The sequence below is a fragment of the Rissa tridactyla genome, chromosome 4 (assembly GCF_028500815.1).
Source record: "Rissa tridactyla isolate bRisTri1 chromosome 4, bRisTri1.patW.cur.20221130, whole genome shotgun sequence".
NCBI lineage: Eukaryota > Metazoa > Chordata > Aves > Charadriiformes > Laridae > Rissa > Rissa tridactyla.
The window spans coordinates 38,265,868-38,291,296 of record NC_071469.1 but is presented as its reverse complement, the minus strand read 5'-3'; the positions used below and the strand labels follow the sequence as shown (position 1 = coordinate 38,291,296).

At 34.4% G+C, this 25,429-nt stretch overlaps 1 protein-coding gene across 4 annotated transcripts in view; it reads left to right on the top strand.

Annotated features, from left to right (window-relative positions):
• FMN1 (formin 1) overlaps window positions 1-25,429 on the top strand; it is a 200,586-nt gene that overhangs the window by 139,201 nt on the left and 35,956 nt on the right. For all 4 annotated transcript variants that reach the window (XM_054200792.1, XM_054200790.1, XM_054200791.1 and 1 more), the window contains 4 exons: window positions 754-900; window positions 4,440-4,499; window positions 6,664-6,784; window positions 20,943-21,035. In XM_054200792.1, coding sequence (XP_054056767.1) covers window positions 754-900; window positions 4,440-4,499; window positions 6,664-6,784; window positions 20,943-21,035 — 421 coding nt within the window. The remainder of the gene's footprint in view (window positions 1-753; window positions 901-4,439; window positions 4,500-6,663; window positions 6,785-20,942; window positions 21,036-25,429) is intronic.

Here is a 25,429-nt window from a genome sequence, read left to right as displayed (position 1 = left end):
ATTTCCTTTCCAAAGGAGGCGTAAATAAGGATTTCGTTTTGTATGAGACAGGGGAAGTGGTATTGCCCTCAGGTTACTTAAGAGGAGCTCACACTACAATTGATTTATCCAATGTTTAGTGTAAGGCTACATAGTTAAGAATTAGGCCCGTGGCCTCAGATTCTCGACTGACAAGACAGATATCTTTAACGTAAATTAAAATAATTTATTCGTTCTCCGCTGTGTTTCTAGATTTCTTTTCTGTTTTGAGGTGTAGTAATTTAGTCCTTAGCCCTGGTATATCTGCATTAAATATGCATCTAGAAATGTGAATTTCCAGAGCACGAGGACCAATGAGAAGCAGACTGAATATGACAATCTGAGTCTAACCTAGTGGCAGCAAAAGTATCACATCTCCATTTAACTGTGCATTATGCAAACACATGATAAACCACCTTGTCTGTAAGATTTTTAAAGACTAGTAAGAATGTTTAGTAATCTTCCATTAATCTGTTTGTCATCTACGTAGTATATGATGCCATATAATTTGCTCTATTCGGATTAAGTTAAACATAGTACCTTAGGCAGATACAAGCTAATGAATGCTTCTCTTAAATGTTTGACTCTTGTACCAGTTTTAGCTTCCTTTCCCTACAGGGGTAAAAACACACAAGAAACAAAACCTGTAGCAGAAATAAAATAAAATTTTTTTTTTATATGAGCTATTAGAATTTTTGTGCCAATGGAAGTTACAGACCAGTATCCATTTTCCAGGCTTTGCTGAACATGACCAGTGTAAAGGAAATTTTAGGTTTGATTCTGGCTTTTGGAAATTATATGAACGGTGGGAATAGGACCCGAGGTCAAGCAGATGGTTTTGGTTTGGAAATACTCCCCAAACTAAAGGATGTCAAAAGCAGAGTAAGTATTCATTTTTAATTAAAGATAATTTTTCTCAAATGATCTTTCTTTGTTTCATCATCTGTCAAAAGTTAATCTTTTCTTATTTCTTAGCATTCTTGCTTGAAAGAGCAAGACACTTTGTACCATTTTTCTCCCAACTTTTCACCTCCCACTCCCACACATGTGCATATTTCCATAATCTCGAGTTTCTTCTGTTCAGTACTACTAGGATAATTACCTTGTGTGAGAACCTCTGTGTGTCTCTTTTACTAGTAGGGACTTAATTGCAGTAGGTTAGAGACAAGTGAGAGCGTACAGACTGATGAAGTCTTCTCCAGTAAATGTCACCATTCTTTTTTCTTGCCCTTGAATTAAGGTAGCTCTATGTGAGTAAAAATGTTTTAAAAATCAGGTTTAAAACCAAAATATCAGTAAAGGTTCAGTGTAGCATATTCACTAAGGAATTCTATGTAAAGGATATAAATATATAACATACAGAATTTTAATCCTCTTCAAAGAGGTGTGTCAGACCCAATAAGATGTTTTCAGACTTTTTTTTGAATCAGCAGTTAAGTGGATGTAGGTCATGACTTCTGAATGGCATGCACGAGAAAATGCTCATAGATGGCAGTAAATTATTTTGTCAAAAATTGAGAATCACTAGGACGTTTTTGATTAGTCACGCTAGGATCAAAGTCAGGCTCGAACAAACTCTGGGCACCTTTTGAGGTGAGGTTACTTTGTTCCTTATTTAAGTAGGGCAGAGGAGGAGGTGCTAGATAATGTAGGCAATGCAAACACTGCTCAAAGTCATTCTTTGCCAAGCCTACTTAGACACCACATGGATATGTGAAACAGCGAAGAATAGGAGGTATTTTCTGCTGTTACTGGTACAGATTTGGAGGGTGAGAAAAAAACCCCGTTCTTTCATGTTCTTCCTCTTTTCCTTCGCGAAGTGCTGTCTTGAACTATAAGAAAGGTAGATTTTAACCTTTTGTTCCCAGTTATGTTTCATGTACATAGGAATGCGTTTTTGAGACAGGCAATGTCAGGAGAGCAGTATTTCTAGGGAGCTTTTTGGTTTACCTGTGAATATAATCATTAACAAAGTGTAAGAAAATGTTTAATGAATTGTTTGGTGAGCAACTTTATTAACAAAAGTTTTTCCTATGGGTTTGAGTTCTTTGTCTCCTAAAGACATTGAGGTGCTGGAGTGTTTCTAAAGAAGAGCAACGAAGCTGGGGAAGGCTCTAGAGCACAAGTCTCATGAGGAGCAGCTGAAGGAACTGGGTTGTTCAGCCTGGAGAAAAGGAGGCTGAGGGGAGACCTTATCGCTCTCTACAATAAGGAGGTTGTAGCAAGGTGGGGGTCAGTCTCTGCTCCCAAGTAACAAGTGATAGGACAACAGGAAACTGCCTCAAGTTGTTCCAGGGGAGGTTTAGGATGGATCTTAGGAAAAATTTCTTCACCGAAAGGGTTGTCAAGCATTGGAACAGGCCCAGGGAAATGGTTGGGTCACCATCCCTAGAGGTACTTAAAAGTTGTGTAGACGTGGTGCTTAGCAACATGGTTTAGTGGTGGAATTGGCAGTGTTAGGTTAACAGTTGGACTTGGTTGATCTTAAGGGTCTTTTCCAACCTAAATGATTCTATGATTCTAATTCTTACTTTCCTCTTCACTGCAATAGTTCAGCTATTCCCTATGACTACTTTTCTTCCCGTCCTGCTCCATGGATAAGACACACCACAAGCAGCAGCTAAACTAGAACTAGGCCAAGTTTCCCAGTACTCAGGTGTTCATTGGTTGGCCAGATGCCATGAAGAAAAATGTAAAAAACCTGACCTTTCCCTGACTTTTCTCAGTAGAAGTACTAATTTTAGTCTCGCCTTTCTATCTAACCATAAACTTGTAAGAATTTAATTATCCCTGGGACTTTCCAATTTGACTGAATTTGCACGTTCCAAAATTATGTTATGAAAAGGAGTGACAGATGTACAGTATAATTGCATAAGACTTGTTCCTTAGCAAAGCAAGCTAAAAAATTATAGTATTTACTGTTTCCTGGTAGCCAAAATAAATATATTATTAGTTTAGACTAGTCTCCAAAATGCATAAGAACTCAAAAGGGCCAGCTGCTACAGGCAGACATGAAACCTCAGAGATAATTAGTAGATGGTATTTGCAAAGAAGAAGAATGCAGGATCTTGTATACTTGAACACTGAGTTATCTTTCCTGTGTCCCGTTATTCCCTTTTGGGGAATTGCCAGGAAGCAATATTACTTCTAAGTAAGCGGAATTCCAGGAGCTACGGTAGAGTCAATGTTAAATATCTCTTATTTCACATAAAAGTAATTTGTTGTCACATGAGCCTAGAAAGTTACTTGATATAGAGACTTTTTAAAAAATGTAGCTCACCACTTCAAAATCCCTTCTTTGTCTTCTGCAAATACTTCTTAAACCAAAGTAGTAGGTTTGATAGGTTAGCATACATAAAATAGAATAACAGGTGTCTTTTACTCTAAAAGGGCAATCACATGTTCATGAGTCACCTCAGTTCCTTTTTGTCACATGACCTGCCACCAATGTCTTCTAAAACTGTTATGCAAGCAGAGTGGCTTTGTCTGCATGACAGCAGTGACTTGCTCAGTTAAGAATTTTGCTGGTGTATGACATTAATAAAATATAATGTGCTGCAGGCTCTAATATAGGCCAGGCAGCTCTGTACAGGAAGTCAGACATTGTTCACATACAAATGTTTGTTCTGATGCCTGTCAATATACAATATGAAAACACATCCAAAAAAACTTCAAAGACATTCCAAATATAATTCCCTGTATCATGATTCTTTTATGTTGTTAAACGGTACCCTGTAATGTATAAGTGGCAGTTTTACACTTTTCCTTTAGTTCATCTGGCCTATGCTGACCCACTGACATGTAACAAAATAAAATGATGTTATGTACAGTTGTTTTATGCAGGACCATGGTAATGGTGATTCCACAAAATTAGTATTAAAATTCTTATTTATAAGACAACAAGGGAAGAAATATACTTGCTGGGTACACGCTGTCTGGTTTTATATCTGGAGTAAAATATGAGAAATATCTATGCGTCTTTCAGATCTTCATTATAGATGAAATGAGATTAGAGGAATCAAGAAATTCAGTTCACCTTAATGCATCTGAGGTGACTGTAATATTTAGTTAATATCATATTCAAGAATAATATTAATTAATACTAATATTCATTAATGCCTTGTATTATTAAAAAAGGTACGGGGACAGCTTCTCCCAATGCATATTTTCTTCCCTGATATTTAGAACCAAAAGAAGCTCTAGGTACTGTGGTGGTATGATCAAGCCTATGTTATAAAAGATTGATTTTTTTGGTCAGTAATGCTAGTGCTAAAGACACTGTGAATCCTATTTCTCACAGCGATATAAAATAATAATAATAATAATAATATATTTATTTTGAAGTAGAGTAAATTTTCACTCACTTGAAACACTGGTAATGAATCACACACATTTTTAATAATATATTTATTTTTTCCTAGGATAATGGTATTAATCTTGTGGATTATGTCGTCATATATTACCTACGCCATTGTGACAAGGTAAAAGATTCATTTGCTGTATCAGCCTCTCCAAAAGTAGGTTTCTTTAAGAGATTCTAAAAGGGTTTGTATTAGCTTTCAAAAAATCTGAGCACGGTAGCTCTCATGGAAAAACAAAATCCATTTCTTTTGCTTTCTTAGAATAGTTATGGACCTCAACAGGTCTGAAATTTACTATAGGTTTTATGATAAGGCTTTGGAAAATTTTACATTAACGGTTGAACTAACCACTGCAGGCAGTTGCCTGTGACTGGACAGGTGATCACTCCAGTCCTATCTTCTTAAATCCTGGTTACTGTAACGTTGTAAATCTGGTTCTGATGTGGTAATAACGGAAGACAGAAGTGTGATTTCTCTCTCACGACAGAACACAAGGACAGGTTGGTATTTTAAGAGAGGCGAGTCAGGTGATGGGGATGAAGTTAGAAGTTGAGAATGTGGGAAGAGGTGTGGCTGCTGCTTTGAGTGAGTTACATTTATGAGGCTTTTTGATAGATATCATAAGTGCCTAAAGTTTTTGAGAGGAAAATTTGAACTACTGTATTTTAAACGACAATATCGCTATTCATTTATTTTAAGTATGTGATTGATATTTTAGAGATTAAGCAGATACCCTTACCAAATCTTTGAATCTAATACTAGTGTAATTTTTCACAGCCCTATGCCTAGTCAAATACAGTTAATTTTACTATTTTTTTTAATTCTTACGTAAGGATGTTGAATTGATGACTAGTCATGAGTGTTTTTTCCGGGAGTAAGACTAAAGTAAGTGAAGGCATTTCTCTGCCCATGGCAGGGGAGTTGGACTAGATGATATTTAAAGGGCCCCCTTCCAACCCAAACCATTCTGTGATTCTGTGATCTCTAACACTGGAGGTTCTGTATGTTAGGAGCCTCTGAAACATCTCCTGGGGATGAGCTGTAGAGGAGATAAAAAAACTAGCAGATATGTAGATCTGTATTGACTTTCTTTCTTTTTTTTTTCTTTTTTACTTTTGTTTTTTCTTTTTTTTTCTTTTTTTTCATTGTTGATCAGGGAAATAAAGTGTCATTACTTTAACCTAAGTATACATCTTGTAAAAAGCCTCATAACAAAAACAACTTTTTCTAGCCTGTAATGTTTCTCAGTTCTCAGGGTATTGACATATGTAGTCTTTTCTCCTTTTTTAATAATTTATTTAAATATTTAATATTCCTGCAAACCTTCTACTATGCTGTAATTTTGTTTTAGAGAATTCTGTAAAACAAAATAATTTCTCTTCCTTAGGCATAAATGGACACAGTAGAAATGTTGTCCACTGTACTTTTTTCCCCCTGAATGTTCATATGTTTATAATAATAAAATTATTTTTCCACTGTTCACAAAACAGTTAGTTCTCCAATCTATGAGTTTTCCTTTATTACAGACTGAAATCTGTGCACAGATAGTATTTTAAACTCACTAGTATATGCTTATACACAGCAATTTATATTATATTTATATTAAAATATTAATACCATTTATATACTTTACTTGTTAAATTTCCACTGGAGATATTGCTTTGAACCGTGTAAATTTTTTTCATTTTGTTTTGGTTTACTTCTGATAATTTTTTCTTACTGTGCTAAAAATAAGGTATATACTTAGGAGTTCCGTACAGACGTTAACCCATGTGATTTGTTTAGCCGCCTAGACCTTCAACTGTATGTTTTTATCTGTATAAAATACTTCAGGCAATATATAAATATTGTTTTAAATTTATGCTTATAAAGTATATGTATATTTAATGAATTGGGAGAGAGTGAAACCACAAACTTTTGGCATAAGATCACTTGTTGCATTAAAATAGGCATTCACAGTTTCTGTTTTTAAGAAACTTCTAATCCCTTATCTAAACCTTTATTGATATAAAATGAACTGAAATGTTGTGAGCTCAATGTTGTTTCATAGCTTAAATTGAACACAGTTTGCTTTGTAACATCTAAAAGGAAGTTTCAACACTCAGAATGGTCAGGATTTCATCTTGAATGATATATATGTTGTTTTAGCAAGAATGATTTAAAATAGATTATCTCTGCCGTTTTTTAATAGCGTTTCATAGATGACATTTCAAAAAAAGTAATTTATTTCACTGCAAATGCATTCAGTTTTCATAGTGGCCTGTTTGTTTGTTTGTTTGTTTAGGAAGCAGGAACAGACAAGAGTATTTTTCCTTTACCAGAACCACAGGATTTTTTCCAGGCCTCCCAAGTTAAGTTTGAAGACCTAATAAAAGACTTAAGGAAACTGAAGAGAGATCTAGAAGGTAACTGGGAACTTTCACATTTGTTCTGCTAACAACAAAGTGCCATTTAAAATGTGACCTTTATGAGGTTTTCTTATTGCTAATTAGGTTTATAGTGTTGATTCATTTAGAGTTTTTACGCTGTGGCACAAATTACTCACATAAATTAGGAAGAAAAAAAAAATTCAAACTCTTAATAAAAATGAAAGTAAAGATGCTGAAAAGTAATTCTCCCTTTTACATTTGAAAGGCCCCTAAAGAAATCTTTCTGAAAATTTCTTTAGTTACGTCTGAATTTGCCACTGGCTTCTCCAGAACTGTGTGTTTAACTGTAGATATCTGTTAGTTCCATAACATAAATACTTTTTCAGTACTTGTATAACAACAATTTAACAGCTACAAGAAAGAGTTGAATACTATTAATGTAGAAATAAAACACAGCTTGCCAAGGCACAGCAAAGGGAAATGGAAAGCTCCAGTTCAAAATATTTTCACCCTGGGACATAAAATAAACATTTAAAAATGTTTATTATAAAGAGGGGCTCAGAAACCCAACTCATCTATCAATCAAGGTACTGAGTGGAAATAAAGTAGGAAGGGTTGCTCTCTGTGTTCCAAGTAGTTTCATTTTTATTTTGTGTTTCATATGACTTTCTAAAATAAATCCAGCAAATGATGACTGAATATTTTAAGCCTGTCTTTTTTGTTAAGGAAAAGTTGCTACTTTTACTGAAGCAGTTTTGTGTAGAAAATTGAGTTTAGGAAGAGAATCTGCATAAAAGCCTATAAAAGTTTCTCCGTTTACATTTACATCTCTGTGTCAAAATGGAAGAGTCCTTTTAGAATCAGATTTGAAGAAGATGATTGGTTTTAATTTTTTTTCAAAGTACGGCAATGAAAACCATTACAAAATAATTTATCCTTACAGTTAGAAATTGCTGGATTAGGTCACTGCCATCTTTAGGATAGTTTCAAAGGTTAACAGTGGTAGGAAAGTATCAGTTGTTGTTTGTTCGACCCGGGCATAAGTGAGTGCTCTATCTCCTCTCATCGCTTGGCCCTGTAAACCCCTTGGCCTGCCCTCTTTTGGGCTAGTTTGTGCAGAAACATGATCTGTGTTTGATCTTGTACTTTTTCAACATGTAGTCCCGCTGTCATGCATCTTAGTCTTGCAGGATCTGCATTGAGGCTGGGACATTCACATCTTATTTGTTCTCCATTGCAAAGACACAGACAGCGCGTAGGAAAAGCTAACACTTTAACCTTAAAATAATAACTGCAGCTTTCTTGTAGTCACCAATTTCTGTTTTCTAAAACAAATTTTCTTAGGTATTTGTAGAAAATCTAGAAAAAGTGTTATGTTGAGGGTTTTTTCATAATTCTTCTTTGTAAAGGTGTATTTGAAACCCAGCCAAACCAATTAACATATAAAGTTAATGACAGCAAAGATTTGAAACAAAAAAGGTTGTGGAAATGTTTTCAGATGTTGGTATTTTATCACTTTGAAATATGTAGCAGAATTCTAACAAGCATTCCTGCGATTAGTTTCTCTTATATTTAAACAAAGAAACAATTACTCATATAAAAATGCTGTATCTCTTTCAAACATTCCCTTTCAAATTTTTTTCTTCAGATAATGCTGTAGTTTATTTTTAAATCAAAATTTTAATTGAAGAGGTTATAATTTTAACACGTACAACAAAGATTTGATGAGTCTCTGTAGTTTATTGTAGCCATTAAAAAGTTGTGGCTGCTGGCAGAATACCAGTGAAAGTCTAAAGCTGAAACAGATGTGAGTAGCAGAAACCAAGTCCAGAGAAGCGTCAGGCCCAGCTATCCAGACAGGCGCGGCCCTTCAGATGTAAATAATTTGAACAATATTAACTGGGGCTGCCTGTGTTATAGGGTACATTGGATTTGTTTCACAGTTTGGTTGGCTAAGGTAGTCTTAAGCAGATTACCTTGGAAGTGGGATGAGACAAAGGTGGTAAATGAAAGAGGGGTTTTCTTGTGTGCCGTTAGGAAATGAACTAATGTTCCTGTTAGTGAATTACTTTTTTTCTGAGATTTGTACAGGATTATTAAAAAAAAAGATAAATATTAACTCTTGTGCCTTAAATGGCAATTTTGATAGACGCTTTGCGTAATAGTTGTCTTTAGTATTTAAAAATATTTTCTACTAGTTTATCAAGGCATTCATTTATCTTTCTATCACGGGTATTAACATAGGAAAGACTGAGTTATCATGAGTGGCATGTCTTAATGGTGTAAACCTCTGGTTTGAAATACTTAGACACTGTGGAACCAAAAGTTCAAATCTAGATGGAGCACAAACCCTTTCATCCTTTTCAGATAAACAGATTGAGTTCCATACAATTTGCTATTTTGAAGTCTTTCAGATTAGACTTTAAAGGGACAGACTAACTTTAGTCTAAAAGGATTAGACTAAAGTTTGGCTCAAAAATTCAAACAAATTTTTGGACAGCATTAATCCAACAGGTTTTTAACACATATTCCAGAACAAACTTTGTAATCACAAGTGTTTTCAGGTTAAAAAGAATGACAAAAAAAAGTATGCATTTAATATAGGCTTTTAAGGGGAAAGAAGTGCAAAAGAATGCAATATTAAATAGTGAGATGAAAAATTTTAGGCTGAAATCTGGTTCCACTTTAAAGTCACAGGAAAAAGAAATGTTTTCTGTAAGCTCAGGTTTTCACTCGAGGTTAGTACAGTCAGTGTATTTCCAAGGTTTTCTAATATTACACAGTAGCATAAGCAGATACATTTATTCGTTTAACAGGTATTAGCTTTCCAGTTTATATTTATGGAAAAAAAACTTTTTGCTTTGCATCAATATTTTAAGATTGTAAAATATCTTATTCCTTGTCTGGGGCAATGATTTACGCTTTTTCCTTTCCCTATGACAAAACATGATTTCCCTTCTAGTCTAGACAATGGCACTTGATTGGTATTCTTCTGGAATGAGCACAAAATGTTTGAAATATGTAATCATAAGAAGATTTTTAGAAAGAAAGCCACTTTAACAAAGCATGGTAGACTTGCATAGGTTTTACCATGAACCTTTTATTTCTTTCTCTCCAAAGTTGAACAATCTTAATAATTCAAAATTAGTTGCACTGTAGATTGTTTCCATCTGTCATACTCATTGGTCTTCTTTGCAATACAGTTTGTAAAATTTTAAAATGCTGCTCCATTAGTCATAAGGAAGCAATATTAGATTCCTTGTATCATTTACTGATATGTTCATTGTAACTTCTTAGTATTCTTGACCTTAACAACTGATAGAGCAAAGATACTTATTGAATGCTTAAAAGTGGGAACCAAGGTAGGTCCACTCTTGAAAGTATTCAGTCACACCTTTATTTCTCATAATCAAATTTCCTATGAGATTGTAACAGTCTGATCCCATTGAAAATCCACATACCTTTTGCAATATCTCTTCTGTCATCATCACCAGTTGGTGCCAATTGGTTGCCATTTTCAAACTAATATTTTTTCAGTACTGTATATACGTTTTAAATTTTTACTAACTTAAATGAGTGTATATGAGTATATATGTAGGTGTTTACACACACATCTACATGACTGAAAAGAAGTAATTTAATCTGGAATAGAAACAAGACTTCATGGATCAGCTACCTATAATAATCAGTTGGTTTTCACTACTCCAGGAGACGTGGTTTCAAACTGGGGGCCCCTTAACCTAATTGTTGACAGGTTTGTATCTTGCATAAGTATGTTACCTCCAACTTTTCCACATTTAAGTAGTGGAACTTCATGAAAACTTCAGCTTATGTCAAACCCATCTTGTAAAATTGTATAACCCTTATAAAAAGATAAAAGGGAAGCAAGTAAAACTATGCATGAAAAGTTGAGAAATGATGATGTTATATTGGCTGTTTTCGTGTTATTTTTCATACAGAAGCATTACAAGCATCTTCAAATCATAGAGAAATGCGGGTTGTTTGGTTGGAAGGTGCCTCTGGAAGTCCTGTGGTCCAAAGCCTTTGGGCAGGACTATGTTCATATTTAGATCAGGTTGAACAGGGCCTTAGCCAGCTCAGTTTTGAATGTAAGAACGGAAATTCCAACACCTCTCTGGGCACCTGTTCTAGTGCTGAATCACTGTCTTGAATATTTTTCCTTATCCCTTGTGAGAATTTCCTCTCCTGCAACTTGTGACTATTGCTGCTTTTTCTTTAGAGATGCATTTCTGAGAAAAGTCTGTCTCCATCTTCTCTATAGCTATTTGTTAGATAGTTGAAGCGAAAAACATTCCCAAATGGCAGCATGACAAGATTTGTATTCTTTTTCAGATATGAATGTGTGTGTATATATATTCATACATATATATAATCTTTTTCATAGAAACAAATCCAGTGCACGGGGTGCAACTAGCATGGTGTTACCTTACTGATACCAGTATCATAGCTAATTAACCCTGTCTCTTAGCATGGCTGACTAGACTGTTGCAACTAAACTGTTGCTCTACATTGCTCTCATTCAGTGCCTCTTCAGGGACCTTTGTGCCACATTATATTGCAAAGTGGATGTGTGTTACAAAATTAAGACAAGAATGGAAGCGAATTTAGAAATGAGAAATTGAAAAGGGTCACTTATTCTCGATTCTTGTAGCCACTGTCACTATAAATAGAGACGAGGAAGCTGCAGAAAGAAAAAATCATCAGTTGATGCTTACTTAAGACTAAAACTCTGTGATTTTCCTGTTTTAAAATTCTGAACATCTGTTTTTATCAATGTTTATAAGGGAATATGTTTACCGATAGGAAAATATACAAAAGTAGAAAAGTTTAATCATTATTATTCACAAGAAGTTAATTTCGAATTCTTAAATGTGTGTGTTCCCATCAGAGTCTTCAAACTGAGTTGAATTTTTTTGCAACAAAATGTCACTAATTAATTAAATGTCACTAATAAACCGCTTTTTTTTTCTAGAGATTAATTGATGTTTTCAATTAGTGAATTGGGACATTTTCAGCTTTTGTTGGATTTCTACGTAAGCAGGAGTGGACAAATTAATTTAACGTGTTATTATTTATTCAGATAGTTAAATATTTAGTTCATACATAATATGGCCTTAGATAATGGAGTCAAGTTTTAATATAGTCACGATACAATAGTTATCAATACAGTAATGATTTCAATGTTGACAGGTTTTGTCTCTTGTTTGATTTGCTTTATAGACAGTAAGGTTACTGGATCACATCATGAAAATTCTAAAATTCTATTGTATCAGTTTGAGTGTTAACTTTCTAAATAATTCATTGGATCAATAGATATTTCTCAATAAGAGGTGATTGTTTATTCGTTACAAGGGGTCAGTATTCAAAAAAGTATCAAAGGCTTTTTTCTAAAATATTTGCAGCCAAATGAAGCCTTAGTCTAATTAAAACGAAATGTTTTAGGTCAATTTAAAACTGGGATTTAGGCATCTGAGTCACATATATGTTCTAGAAAAATTTTCCCAGCAGAAGCAGAGAAGTTGTATGATACTTTCCAGGAACTAGTCACATTGATTTTCTTCATGTTAGTTATACTTCTAAATTTTAAAATTCACCTTAAAATTTTGGAAGTGCGGGCAAATAGAAATTTGAACTGGGTGGTGGAACATGAGGAGCCAAATAGGTGCATGTGTTATTTCTTTCGGCATTAGATGAAATGGAGCACATTGTTTTGTAGCTAGTGAGCAGCGCTATATTTTTGCACTGTCCAACGTTTAAAAGACGTATTCTGAGGCAATACCGAGTGGTGTAAGGAAAAGAGCAAAGGACAGCTTCGTACAGGAACAGTCAACAAAACTCTTTTCCTTCTCAGAGTTTTCTGACCCCTTTTTGAATAGCCTCTTGCCTCAGCAGGATGAGATATATTTCAGTTTGTTTTGATTTGGCGAAGATACAACACAGGCATTAAAAAACACATTTTGTATATGTGCACTGGATTCTATTTTACAATAAAACTAACATTTTGACAGTGTTGCATTGGTAATGTTCATATGTGAATACATTAAGTGGAAATTTTCCTAAGTGGATCATTTCTTCAAATTCCATTAGATTTTCTAGTTTGTGATAATAGAGAATAGTATGGAATGGTTTTAATAAGATTCAGAAATATAATAGAGGAGCAAAGCAATGACGCTTTAGAAGAGTTTATTCCGTGGAAGCAGATGTCTGCATGTGTGCACAAAGGCGAGGGAGAAAGCTTTCTGTTGGTTAAACAATGGCATGCTGTTAATTTTTTCTTTTATATTTTTTTTCTTTGGCTAAAGAATCCTCGGAAAATTCTTGTTAAAAATCATGCTGCAAATGCTAAGATTCTAAAATGAATCTTGGAAATACCACAGTTATGATTTTCTGTGCACTTTTCCGTGTGCCCTTTTAGATAAATAAATAAATATATGTATGCGTGTGTGTGTTAAGCATTAGTTATATAACTATGTAGTATACATCTGGGAGCAGGTAGTGTACATCTGGGAACAGGAGAAATATTGTCCCTATCAATGTGTATGATGGATAATGAATGATGTAATTTGGAGAGTGTGTAATACTAGCATTGGGAGGAACAGTGACTTCATATTTATGGATCTCATCGGCTTCACCTCTTCGAGGGAGTAAAAGAAAAGGCAGATTTCTGCTAGAATTGAGGTGGTCACTTACGTATTTACTGCCAAAGATCAAAGATTGAAAGTACATTAATTCAGACAGAGGGATACAAATTAGGAGTTGTGAAGCTAATTAGCACTTTAAGAAGTCTTCTTGCTAATATTGTAGGTAGTTTATGAATTTACATGATTTTAAATCTAAGCAGGATGCTCTAGCTGAACCAAAGCCATAAACATGGTAGAAGAATTAATTAGGTGGAACTTTATGATCTGTCTTGCACAGAAAATCAGAGATCCAGCAGTACACAGGGAAACAGGAGATCACTTCTCCGGCTTCTACAATTTCAGCTCATAAACGTACTGTTTCAGCCATTGCCCAGCAATTCTCTTCTACAGTACACTAAGTAATAATGTGTTTGTGTGTTTGAAAGGTCTTTTTTTTTTCCCTAGCACTCTGAAAATCTTAGCTCATCTGATTAAAAATATTATTATTGCTCCCTAAAAATTTTGTCTTCCTCTAAATTAGCCAGACAAGGCTCTTCAATTTCAAAATATTAATTTTTTTTACTGTTCAGACAGAAGGGAAATGTTCCCATTTCTCAGCGGGTTCTACTAGCGCACATTTCTACACTCCTGACAGATCTTAATGATGTGTGGAGGTCTGCATGTTCGGATCTTGACACTAAACCAAAACTTATAATGTGTGCTGGAATCACTTAAAGAATCTTACAAAGACTTGACTGGAAAATTATGAGGGTTCAGTCATTATATTCATTTATATGTGCTGTGCAGTCTGTTGCAGTATGCTTCTCTGCTGAAGGGTGCGCTGAATGTAAACTAGCATTTCAGAGAGAATACATTAACCAGAGTCTCAGATACGTTGCTATGGTGTGAAAAATATTTAGTTTTACTAGCAATCTTTGTTCATTTTGTTAAATGTACTCTTAGAAAACAATCTTAACAGAAAGGTTTTTAAATGATTTATATAAAATGTTGACACGCTTTGACAAAACGAGGAGCAGAAAAATTTTTTTCTTTTTGGGTTACTTGGAACTCATATAGGCCTGAGAGTTCCTCTGCATGCCATCACCTACTGTAGAAATTTGAAATGTTGTTAAACTTAAAAGAAATAAACAACAAACCCTCACAAGTCTTAAATCTGAAAGACAAAGCCAGAATATCTGATCAAATTTGTGAGAATTGTTGAGATGTCTGACTCTCGGCTTCCATTAGATCTCCGTTAGAGCAGGTGAACTTTAGAGGCTGTTTTGTATGCCGCTAATTCAATTATTTCACTTTCCTCAGTTTAGGACTTACCACTGAAATGGTTTTGTGTCTCATTTATATGTGAGAGCTTGAGCACCTAAACAGATACTTGTTTCTGTGTGTCACAAGGAAAATGTATTTCAAACAAAGTTTGGACTGTTTACAGTTTTACTTATTAGCTTCTATCCTTGGAAATGTTTTTTTTAAGAAAAATGAATTATTAATGAGTGACGAAAATAATTGTGCATAGAAGCACATTTCTTCTTCTAAATTAACTGAAAATAACTTCGCAGAACAGTAACTATGCAAACGATTAATAGGTTAGAATGGTGTATTTAGTTTTATGTGTGCTAAAACTTTTTTGCATTAAATTGTTGATCCTTACTTAAAGCAATAAAAACAAAGCTTGAGAATAGAGTACCACCACAATTTGATCCTCTTCTGTATTTTTCTCAGATACTTTTGTCTCAGAAAACCTCACACCCCACTTCATGGCATTTCCCTGTTTTGTTCAAAGGCTTTTGTATTAGTCAACCCATCTCTGGCTAGGGTGCTAATGCTTTGAACCTTTGTGTGTTGCCATCATTGAGATGTGTACTGATTATCAATGTGTGTCAAAAAATGCAAATAAAATACTGTCCTGAAACTTTTCTGGGTCAGTTGCAGCATAACCGCTTGCAGTTAGAAGCGGTCAAATTTCTTATACTCTACTCCAAAGGAATCAAGATAAATGTCTTCCCTTCTTCTCCGCATTTATTTAAAATTCTATCTGAAAAGAAACATTTACTTGCAAGGTTATACATAAGCACAAGAGCTGTAGGTGGCACGGATGTAATGGATTGTAATAAAGATAACATTCTTAGGTGCATGCCTGCAGTAAATATGTATCAAAGTTTTGTGGAATAACAAAAGCATATAACCAAATCCCACAACAGTGTCTAACGGGTAATCGTGCATCTCCTGTAACTTTTTGTTTAACTTGGAAAGTTGTTTGCAAGTAAAAAAATGTGATAAAGCAAAACCAAGCTAAATCATGAGGAAGTTATATAGCACTTGCTGAATAATTTAAATGTATGTGTTTTATCTGAAGTTTATTAGATTCCTATTTGAGTGTGTAGGCCCAAGTAGCGTAACAGGCTTGTGCAGTGTAAAAAATCATGGATCCTCTCGTACAGAAATTTGGGGTTATTTAGTGCTCCATTGAATTTTTTTGCAGTACGGTTTCAAATCCCCTTTGAAACAGAAAAGGTAAGGGTTCTAAAAAAGAATTATCAAATAGTAATCCTACCTTCAAAGATAAGGCTGCATTATAACAAGAAAATAAAATAGCAAGGTTGGCAGTATAACCTGCCAGGCGCTGAATGGACCTGGTGGGGCGGGAGGGAGGGGGGGGATGTTTAACAGCTTTCACAGCATAACTCATGGGGGATAGTGTCAGTGACAGGTTTATAGGAATTCATGGTGTCGATACTTGGTTTCACTGTCAGGATGATTCCTGTAAATGCTACTGGTAGGTTCTGGTGAGTAAGTAGTTAGTAATTTACTGTTATCAACATTAAACTATTTCTGGTTTTGCGTTTACTTTAAAAATGGTGCTTAAAAAATTCCAAATCCTGTCTGATTGACACTGAAATGCTCTTTACGTGAAAGTTTGTTTATGGGCAGTGATTCTTTTGACAGATTTACAAGTGTCTGTGGAGTTTTAAAAGACTATTGCCCAATAGGCATTAAGTGAGAGACATTCTATTTTGTAAATATTTTCACTTATATTGGGGATTTTTAAAGAACTTTTTGAGCCAAGTACTACATTAAATCTGAAGACAGTGGCAAACTGATAATCAGCAGTTTCCAGCTTTGTTTTAATATTTTGCTAATGGTTTCCATTTCTGTGGCCAAGATTTGCAGTGGGTGAAGTATGATGTACATCCAACAATCTGTAAGGGCTTTCAAATACTTTTGCATACTCATATTTTCTTTTTTTGCAATAGCTCATTTAGAAATAAACAATTTTCAAAGTAGCATATTACATTTAATTTCACTAACATACAGTGCATACCAAGAAATAGACCAAAAGCTTGTTACAGTAATGGAGAATTTGCATCTGTTTGAACTCAGTAATGCTGAAACAGGTTGTTTATTTTCTCAAAGGATTATTTTGGAGTGAGATGGTGAGAGAAGTGTACCTGTGGGGTGTTAGCTATCAGATTCCTCAGATTTCCTTCAGATTCCTCAGAATTTCAGAAAGAAATTTTTTTCAGAAAGCTTTTCAGAATCTATTTCAAAGAAGGGATCAATAATAGGATCCTCTACCTCAGAATAATTCTAATAAAAACCTTGCCAAAATATTTTTATTTTAAAAAAGAAGGGGTTCCTATTGAATATGGGAAAAAATATATTAAAAATATTTTAAAAATCATGTAATGTTCCCTCACACATTATAGCATTTTTAGCAAAGAAAATCAGGGCAACTGATGGAACAGGACCTTTCAGTTTTCATTTTTTAATTTTAATGTAATGTTTGGCATGACTTCGTAATTTTATTATTTTTAAACAATATATTTCCAGCAAATTTTTGAGTAAACAAAAAAAAGAAACCTTATATAACAGGAAATTCAATGAATGTTAATTAACAGAAACCTTTATATTTTTATATTTTATATTTATATTTTATATTTTGGAGGTTGGTCTAGATGATCTCCAAAGGTCACTTCCAACCCATGCAGTTCTGTGATTCTCTGATATTATGTTGTGTAGAACTGAGGCAGATCATAGAGTTATATGGTAGCCATATAGTTCACCAATATTACAAACCTATGTTGACAAAGACCAGCTGACTTTAATATGTAGAATTACAACTGCCATTTTGATCAAAACCTTTGATTTAACCCTGTCATGAAAATCTTTTTCCTCTTCCAAGTGCGTCTTTATTTGTATCTGACTTGTGAGTCCTTTGAACACACTTCCACCATTCTTTGCCATATCCATCCCCAAGCAAATTTGATGATGTTCCAGAGTTCTTCAGCCTAAAAGATACATCTGGTTGGTGGTCCTAGCCATCATTTTCTTACAGGTATTGGGCAAGGAATCATTATTCTGCATAGGACATTTCAGTATTGAAGGGAAGACTGAGACTGGAGAGATTTCAGCAGGAATACAAAATTTTTGAGACTGCAGTTCAGCTGAAGTTCATGACCACCTTCAGCCAGTCACTCCGTACCTATGTGATGTTTCTAATTTTTAATGTTATCAAGTAAATAAATTCAAGTTTTATTTCAGTGCAATTGACTTTAAACAGAACTAGTTAACCTTCAGTTGCCCACAGGTACTTACTTGTTTGTAGACCAAAAGTATAGGTTATTGAGTGAAGTATAACCTAAATTCAGAGTCAGATAAAGGAGAGTTAAGCAGTATAGGGCAAATAAATTGCATTTGTGATTAACAGATTTTCACTTCATCACCTTTGTCCTTAATTCCTTTAGCTCAAAGCTAAAACTTTCTCAGACCCCTTCAGTCTGTTTTGGCAGTTATCTGAAAGAACTTCAGGAAGTAAACTGATAAATTTTAGTTTTAGGTTTAGATAGATATCATCTAGATAAATATCGTCAGCAGAGAGAATCATCCAAAGGTCTCTTTTTAAGGCTTTCCAATAATGTAAATTCTTAGAGTCTGACAGCATTTACTCAACTTCTTTTGTCTCTTTCAGTTTCATTGTTTCAAGATGACTTAAGCAATGCAAACTGGTATCTCATCACATTTCATGTCATATCAAACTTTCAGAGTTTTATTCAGCACCCCGATTCATTTATTTTATGTTATCTGGCTCATTTGCTCTTCTTTTCTGTTTTTCTTCTTACTCTTCCTTTCCCCTCATGCCAAATGTTGACCACCTTGTTAAGGACTTTAGTGTCCTTCTTAAGAATTCACTACCAAAATCAGCTTTTTCTCTATACATTGGTACTTCTTCTTGTCCATATTTTTTTCCGGTAGCTTTTGTCATATGATTAAGGTTAATGTTAGTTGTCTTTATTTTAAAAAAAATATTGAAGCGGTTTTATATGTGCTTTATTTTAATATAGAAACAATTAATCCTAGTCTTGGTCATTTAAATATTTACATGGGACATATCTGAGTAACTTTTCTAAATCTTGTGTTATTAAAGCTCATAGGAAGCATCTAGGAAGCTTTTAATACTCTAGACAATGCAATAGCCACACCATATGACTGGGAAAACACCTTTCTAGAGTATGTTTAGATATTACTGTAGCTACAAGCTTACTATTATAATACATGTTCATAGAAATCTACTTCTGTATAGATGTATACAAATTTATTTATATAAGATTATTATAAAATAATTATTGGCTTGCAATCATTGCAACCTTACATGTTTGTAGTAATCGTGCATTCTATAGTCACTGTATTAAACTTTTGTAATTTTATATTTATCTAAAATAATTTCCAAATATTGCCTTATATAATTTTCTGTAGATTTTTTTTTTAAACACAAAGAAAAAATGCAAACCTGTAGCTGATACTTTGTTCAAACTTCCAGTCAGAAACGTAACAATACTGGCTCAGTTTTTTTGCTAGATTATTTCCCCTATACAATTTTAATGTGTCCATCTTTTTCCAAATGAAGTGTTACAATTTGCTTGAATAGCTATAGAAATCTCCTTCTGCTTCTACAAACATAAATGTTAATTATACATACATTTCATTCAGTGTGTGATAACAGTCATGGGAAGTTCAAATTTTGCATGGTAAGAGGCATGTATCATAAGAAAATGATCTTTAAAAGTCACATAAACTTCCCTAATTTCTGATTTGTTTTGCTTAATTTAATTAAAGACACATAACTGAGCAGCTAATAAAAGAGTTTCTTTCCCAATCTGTTGTGTTTAAATTAACACTTCATTCTGCCTGCTGTCTGGCATACAAAAAAATATCCATTAACTTTTCTCTGAACAGTTTCAAAGGCCTGTCTTATGCTAAAGGTTGCAAGACTAGAGATTAAAGATAAACTTAGACTCTAGCACAGGCCATTTTACATAAGCTCTGGAGCTCCCCAGTAGTGTCATAGTCCACAACCTACTTGAGTCGTGGAGGGATGCTAGATTAAAAGATACACTTTGGTGGGAACAATTATCTTTTCAACAGTTTTCCATAACAACTGTCCGAATGTTTTTCTGATCCCAATTAATTGAAAAGCTGTCTTTTTGTAAATCCTGATGGTCCAAGAGTGTTACAGGCACACTACTAGTTGTCCAATAAAATGTATGCATCTGTTTTCAAACTTCCAGTGACTTTTTTCACTGCACTGCAAACTTACATTAACAGGACATTTTAGTTACAAATTCTCAATTTGTTTCCACAGTTTTATACTAATTTTTGCTGCAGTAAGTTGAATTATATAATGGTGGTAGCAATATGGTGTGAATATGTTTCATGCAGCCAAACTGTAACTCTTGTGTTTAACTCCAAAATAAATTTCCATCTAAATTTAACTTCTTGGGAATGAAGAGTTGTGGGGGAAAAAAAATCTTATAGTAGTTCATAAATTCAGTTGCTAAATGGAAGGTAATTGCATTTTGATTTCTAACAGTCTCATTTCATCTTTAATGTGGAAAGCTGGGATCTACAAAGTTTACTAGAAGTTATAGGAATGTTAAAATTCATTGGCAAATAACCTGGAGTTTTTAGAAACTGGCGTGGCATCAGGTCTTAAAATAACAGACAGATTAAACAGTAAAAAAAAATGCAGTTATGTGTAATTTACCTTTCTCACAGACTGCTATTTCATATCATGGCCTGGAATTTGAATGCTTAAGTAAAGCTGAATTCCTGTATTTGTGTTAGGAAAAATGGTTGCGTATAGGATGCTTGGCATTGATTGACTAAAATCAGTCCAGATACAAGGCATGCTCCACTCACTACAGAAAGAAAGTGCAGAGTTTTAAATACCATCTAGAATTTGTGTGTGAGGCAAGCTGTGTCAGTGGCAAGTCTCAGCAAACGGCTGGAGTTTTAGGACAAAGTCATTACTAAAGACAAATTCCACTCTTTAAACACATATAGAATTTTCTATTTGATGTGCTAGACTGGTATTAGTATTTTTTATTTTAATGTAATTGCTGGATTCCTTAGTGCTTATTTATTTCCATTTCATCTGAAGTAAGTCTGGGTGACTAATTTAGATGTAGTCTTCTACAGTGTTGACATCTACTTCTGGTAAACAAATTCTGCCACAAATGTCTCTCAACTTCTTTTTGTAGCCTCTGAAAAACAGATGAAGTTAGTTTGCAGAGAGTCTTCTGAAGAGCATCTCCAGCCCTTCAAGGAGAAATTAGAGGAATTCTTCCAGAAAGGTAATCACATTTGAAAAAGAAAATATTATTGGTAAATAGTGTAGTGGTTTACAAAGTTATACATAATGTAAGCTGCATTAAATATCTGTTGCCTCCGAAAATTCCTACTAACTGTTATGGGTTATATTCCTAATGTGCCTAATATATGTTAAGAATAATGGTTATGCAGATCTCGGACATCAGTTGTCAAAGATAATTGTTCCCTTCATCTCACCCATTTCCTATTGATTATTTTCTGCTTTGTTCTTTAATCATCATAGAGCAAATCAGAGGGAATATAAAGCTTCACATTTATAAAAGACTAGAATGAAAAATACCCTTCTAGAAAAAGTTCACATATGTACATGAAGTAATGGCATCTTTTATCAATAGTGTGGGCTTATGAACTGACTAATTCAGATTTAAACATTTTTGTCTTTTGTGAGACAGAAATAGGTGTAAGGAAGTGTTTTACCAATCTAGAGTCCGAAGACAGCAGGGGTGGGATCCAAGGTACAATTTGATCATCAGTTCAAGGCAATGTAAACACCAGTTGCTGTTTTTGAAAAGAACAGTCCTGCTTTCTCGTTTTTCCCAGACTATGTGTTCCCAGTCACCTGCTTCTGCCAGCAGCATTGTCTCTAGAGCTGTGCAAAATAGATAAGGGAATAGATGCCCTTATCCCCTGCCCCCAGGTGTAGGAGTACAGAGTATTTGGGTAAACAGAGTAAGTGCTGCATTTCTGATTTCTATATTAAGAATTGTTCAGAATAAAGCATTACCAAAGGGCTACTATTTCTCACAGAAATCGTGAACAGTTTAACAATTTAGTGTTTGAGAAGTCAAGTGAACTACCTGAATCCACTAATCTAGGCAAAATGTTTACTTACTCTTAGTGATCATTCAGATTGTTGTAATAATTTATGAATTAGCTAATCCTTTTTATAAAGATTGTCCTGATGTCTTTTTAATAACTTTATTTCATGAGGCTACCTTATTAAATACTTCGATAAGTGAAAACAGGATGTTTTAAAAGTATCAGTCTCTGTTAAATTGTACTGTTAAATAAACTAATATTCTTCCTCACCCTTTTCCCAGGCTATGGAGCTCAATTGATATATTTATTTGATATATTTTTTCTTTTAGTTGCAAGTGTACTTGGACAGTATTAAAGCTGCCAATTTCTTGCCACAGAACTTGTAAAACAAAAAAAAGTATAATGGAAATCTTTATGTCATTGCAGGACAGCTGTATTGTCTTTCCAACTTATTTAATTGGAAATTTTCACTTACAGTTTAACAATAACATCAAGATAGAGATAGTACTATTTATGTTTCTACAGAACCATTATGATCTCCAGTATGCTCCTTGATCTTGCTTGCCAAAGTATTGTAGCAGACCAGTGTAATTGTATCTTGTAGAGATTAATTGATTCATTCTACCGTATGAATTACCCTGTTAGAGCATTCTTTCCTCACTACTGGCCAGAAATGCATCAGAGCGGAGCAGTCAAAATGACAGACTCAGATGTAGATCTGGGCCATAATTCAATTTTGCCCAGGTCTTGCCAAGACCCTGACCAAATGGTGTCTTTCACGATCATATCACAGATGCTGTAATTCTTATTACACCCTGGATCTCTTAGGACTGTTGTGGGTAATCCGGTGGGCAGCTAAGCACCACGCAGCTGCTCGCCCACTCCCACTCAGTGGGGTAGGAAAGAGGGTCGGAAGGGTAAAAGAGAGAAAACTCATGGGTTGAGATAAAGACAATTTAATAAGGGAAGCAAAAGCTGCGTGCCCAAGCAAAGCGAAATAAGGAATTAATTCACTATTTCCCATCAGTTAGGCAGGTGGTCAGCCATTTGCAGGAAAGCAGGACTTGATTATGCGTAACCACTACTTGGGAAGGCAAATACCATAACTCTGAACTGCCCCCGCTTCCTCCTTCTTTCCCCAGATTTATTGCTGAGCATAATGTCATATGGTATGGGTTATCCCTTTGGTCGATTCGGCCAGCTGTCCCAGTTGTGGCTCCTCCCAACTTCTTGTGCACCCCCAGTCTATTTTCTGGGGATCAGCGTTAGAAATAGAGAAGGCCTTGGTGCTGTGCAAGCACTGTTCAGCAATAACCGAAACGTCAGTGTGTTATCAGCGCTGCTTAGTCACAAACCCAATGCACAGCATGATACGAGCTGTTATGAAGGAAGTTAACTCCACCCCAGCTAAAACCAGCAGAAGGAATAGCAAATGCTTATCACCACAGTCCCCAAAAATAAAGGCAACACAGTACCTGGTTTCTCCTGCAAAGCTGAGGGTACTGTTTTCTGATGAGTGGAATATGATGAAAATTCCTAGTTGATCTTGGAAGAAGATTAGTTCTGCTTCAGAGAAATTCACAATTTAGTTGTCCATTACAATTTCAAATAGAAAAACATATTCCTCCAAACATTTGCCCTGTTTATGCCTATCAATGTGGAAATTGAGATATATTTACCGTTGTCAGTGTAACAGAAAATTTTATCCCTATGTTTGTGAATAATGCATTTAAATGTATATATTTTTTTAAAAAGAGAGGATACGTTCCTGCACGGTGTCCTGGGACAATGACTTCTTGATATAAATTATTAAATTTATTGGATTTTTTGTATTCTAGAAAGAGCAAACCTACAAGAATTACTTACTTGTCCACTTTTTTCCTATATTCCCTTGTTCTCCTTTTGCTTTATAATATTGCAGTTTATGGTATCTAATCATACACATTTAATTTTGTCTAATTTAACTTCTCATCTTTTGACATTTCTGTTTCATCTACCTTTTTTCTGAGATGAGTTGTTGGTAGGTTGTCAGATCCTGTAATTATTGACCCAATTTCTCCTTCAGTCACCTGATCGATTCAAATCTTTATAATTGGTGGATGGTACTTTCTGAGTTATTAGAATGGAAATCCTATAAAATTCTACACTGGAGATAGGTAAAAATAACACAGAAACCCATCTTGATTTATGGTACTAAAATAGGCATTGGACAAATGTCAAGCTCAGAGGTTCAGCTGCTTTTCTGACATTAGGAGTTAACTGATAATACTGAGCATCCGTTAAGCATCTGCTTTCAGTTTTGTTTGTTTAAAAAACAGTTGTGGCTGGTTTAAGCAAATGCAAGAAAAAACTGTTATCTTTCTGCCAGCTCACAGCAAGTATCCAAAGCTCAGATGCTTTTCTGAAACTTCTGGCTTGAAAATAGGGCTGGAACTCATAGATATTCAGGTTTTTCTTGAATGCACAATTTCCCATCATTTCTAGTCAATGCTAAGTTGGAAATACTGTAAGAAAAAAACCATATTGATTTCCTTAAACTGAACTGTTTACATTTCCTAATTACAATTAATACCAATTAAATTGCTGTGTTGTAACAAAAAACACTGAGAGTGTTATGGAGACTGACATTCTAAAATTCTAGAGGGGATAAACTGTACTTCTGCTGATGTCAGTGCTGGTTTGTGTAACTGGATGTAATGTAGTCTGGTGCCTTCAAAAGGGAGTTAGGTGCCAGAACCTTTAGGTTCTGTTCCCAGTTTAGCTACTTGACATGGGATGCTAGAATAGTTAGTTAATCTTTTTCAGAGAGTGTTTCAACTTTTCTGGTACACAGAATGTTAAATAATGATCTTGCCATTTTGTGTAGTGAAAGATAATCTTTGTCAAGTACTTTGTGATTCCCACATGAAAGACATAATGTGTAAACTGTATTAATACTCCATTAGCTGTATTTGATATGCCCATGCTTCTTGAAAAGGGTTTAGATTATTCTCAAAGTGGAAATAATCTTCAGTAGAGTTAATTATATTATATGCAACAAATTAGAATAGTTTTACCTTAATATGGAGACCTAAGAATTGCTATAAATTAATATACACTTACAGTGGAATTACTGTATGTTTTTTTCCAAATTATGTTCATAATGTTTTCCATTTAATGTGCAATGATATGCAACAAGAACTTTGAAATAATGAAATTAATGGTTGGTTTAATTAGGGAATTAATGTAGTTAATTAAGGAATGCTCCTTAATTTATGACATTCTTCCTCAGAATTGCTTAGAAGAAAATTCTTCTTTTGATATGAAGCTACCTCACACAAAAAATCAGAATAGCTAGATGAATATGAGAAAGATGCAAAATACTCTATTTTGAAAAGGAGAAAAGAAAGAGTTTGGTTACTGCAGCTACGAAGCTCACAAGAAGGGATTCTGGCCAGTAGCCATTGGTGTTAGTTTTTCATGACGTTTCTTATTCTCCTTATGCATTCTCTCAGGAATAATATAAACCAGAAAGTAAATGACATACAGGAGTAGGCGAATAGCCTTAAAAAATTAATTTCTTATTTTGCTGCTTGACTATTTCACATTGTTTGTCCAT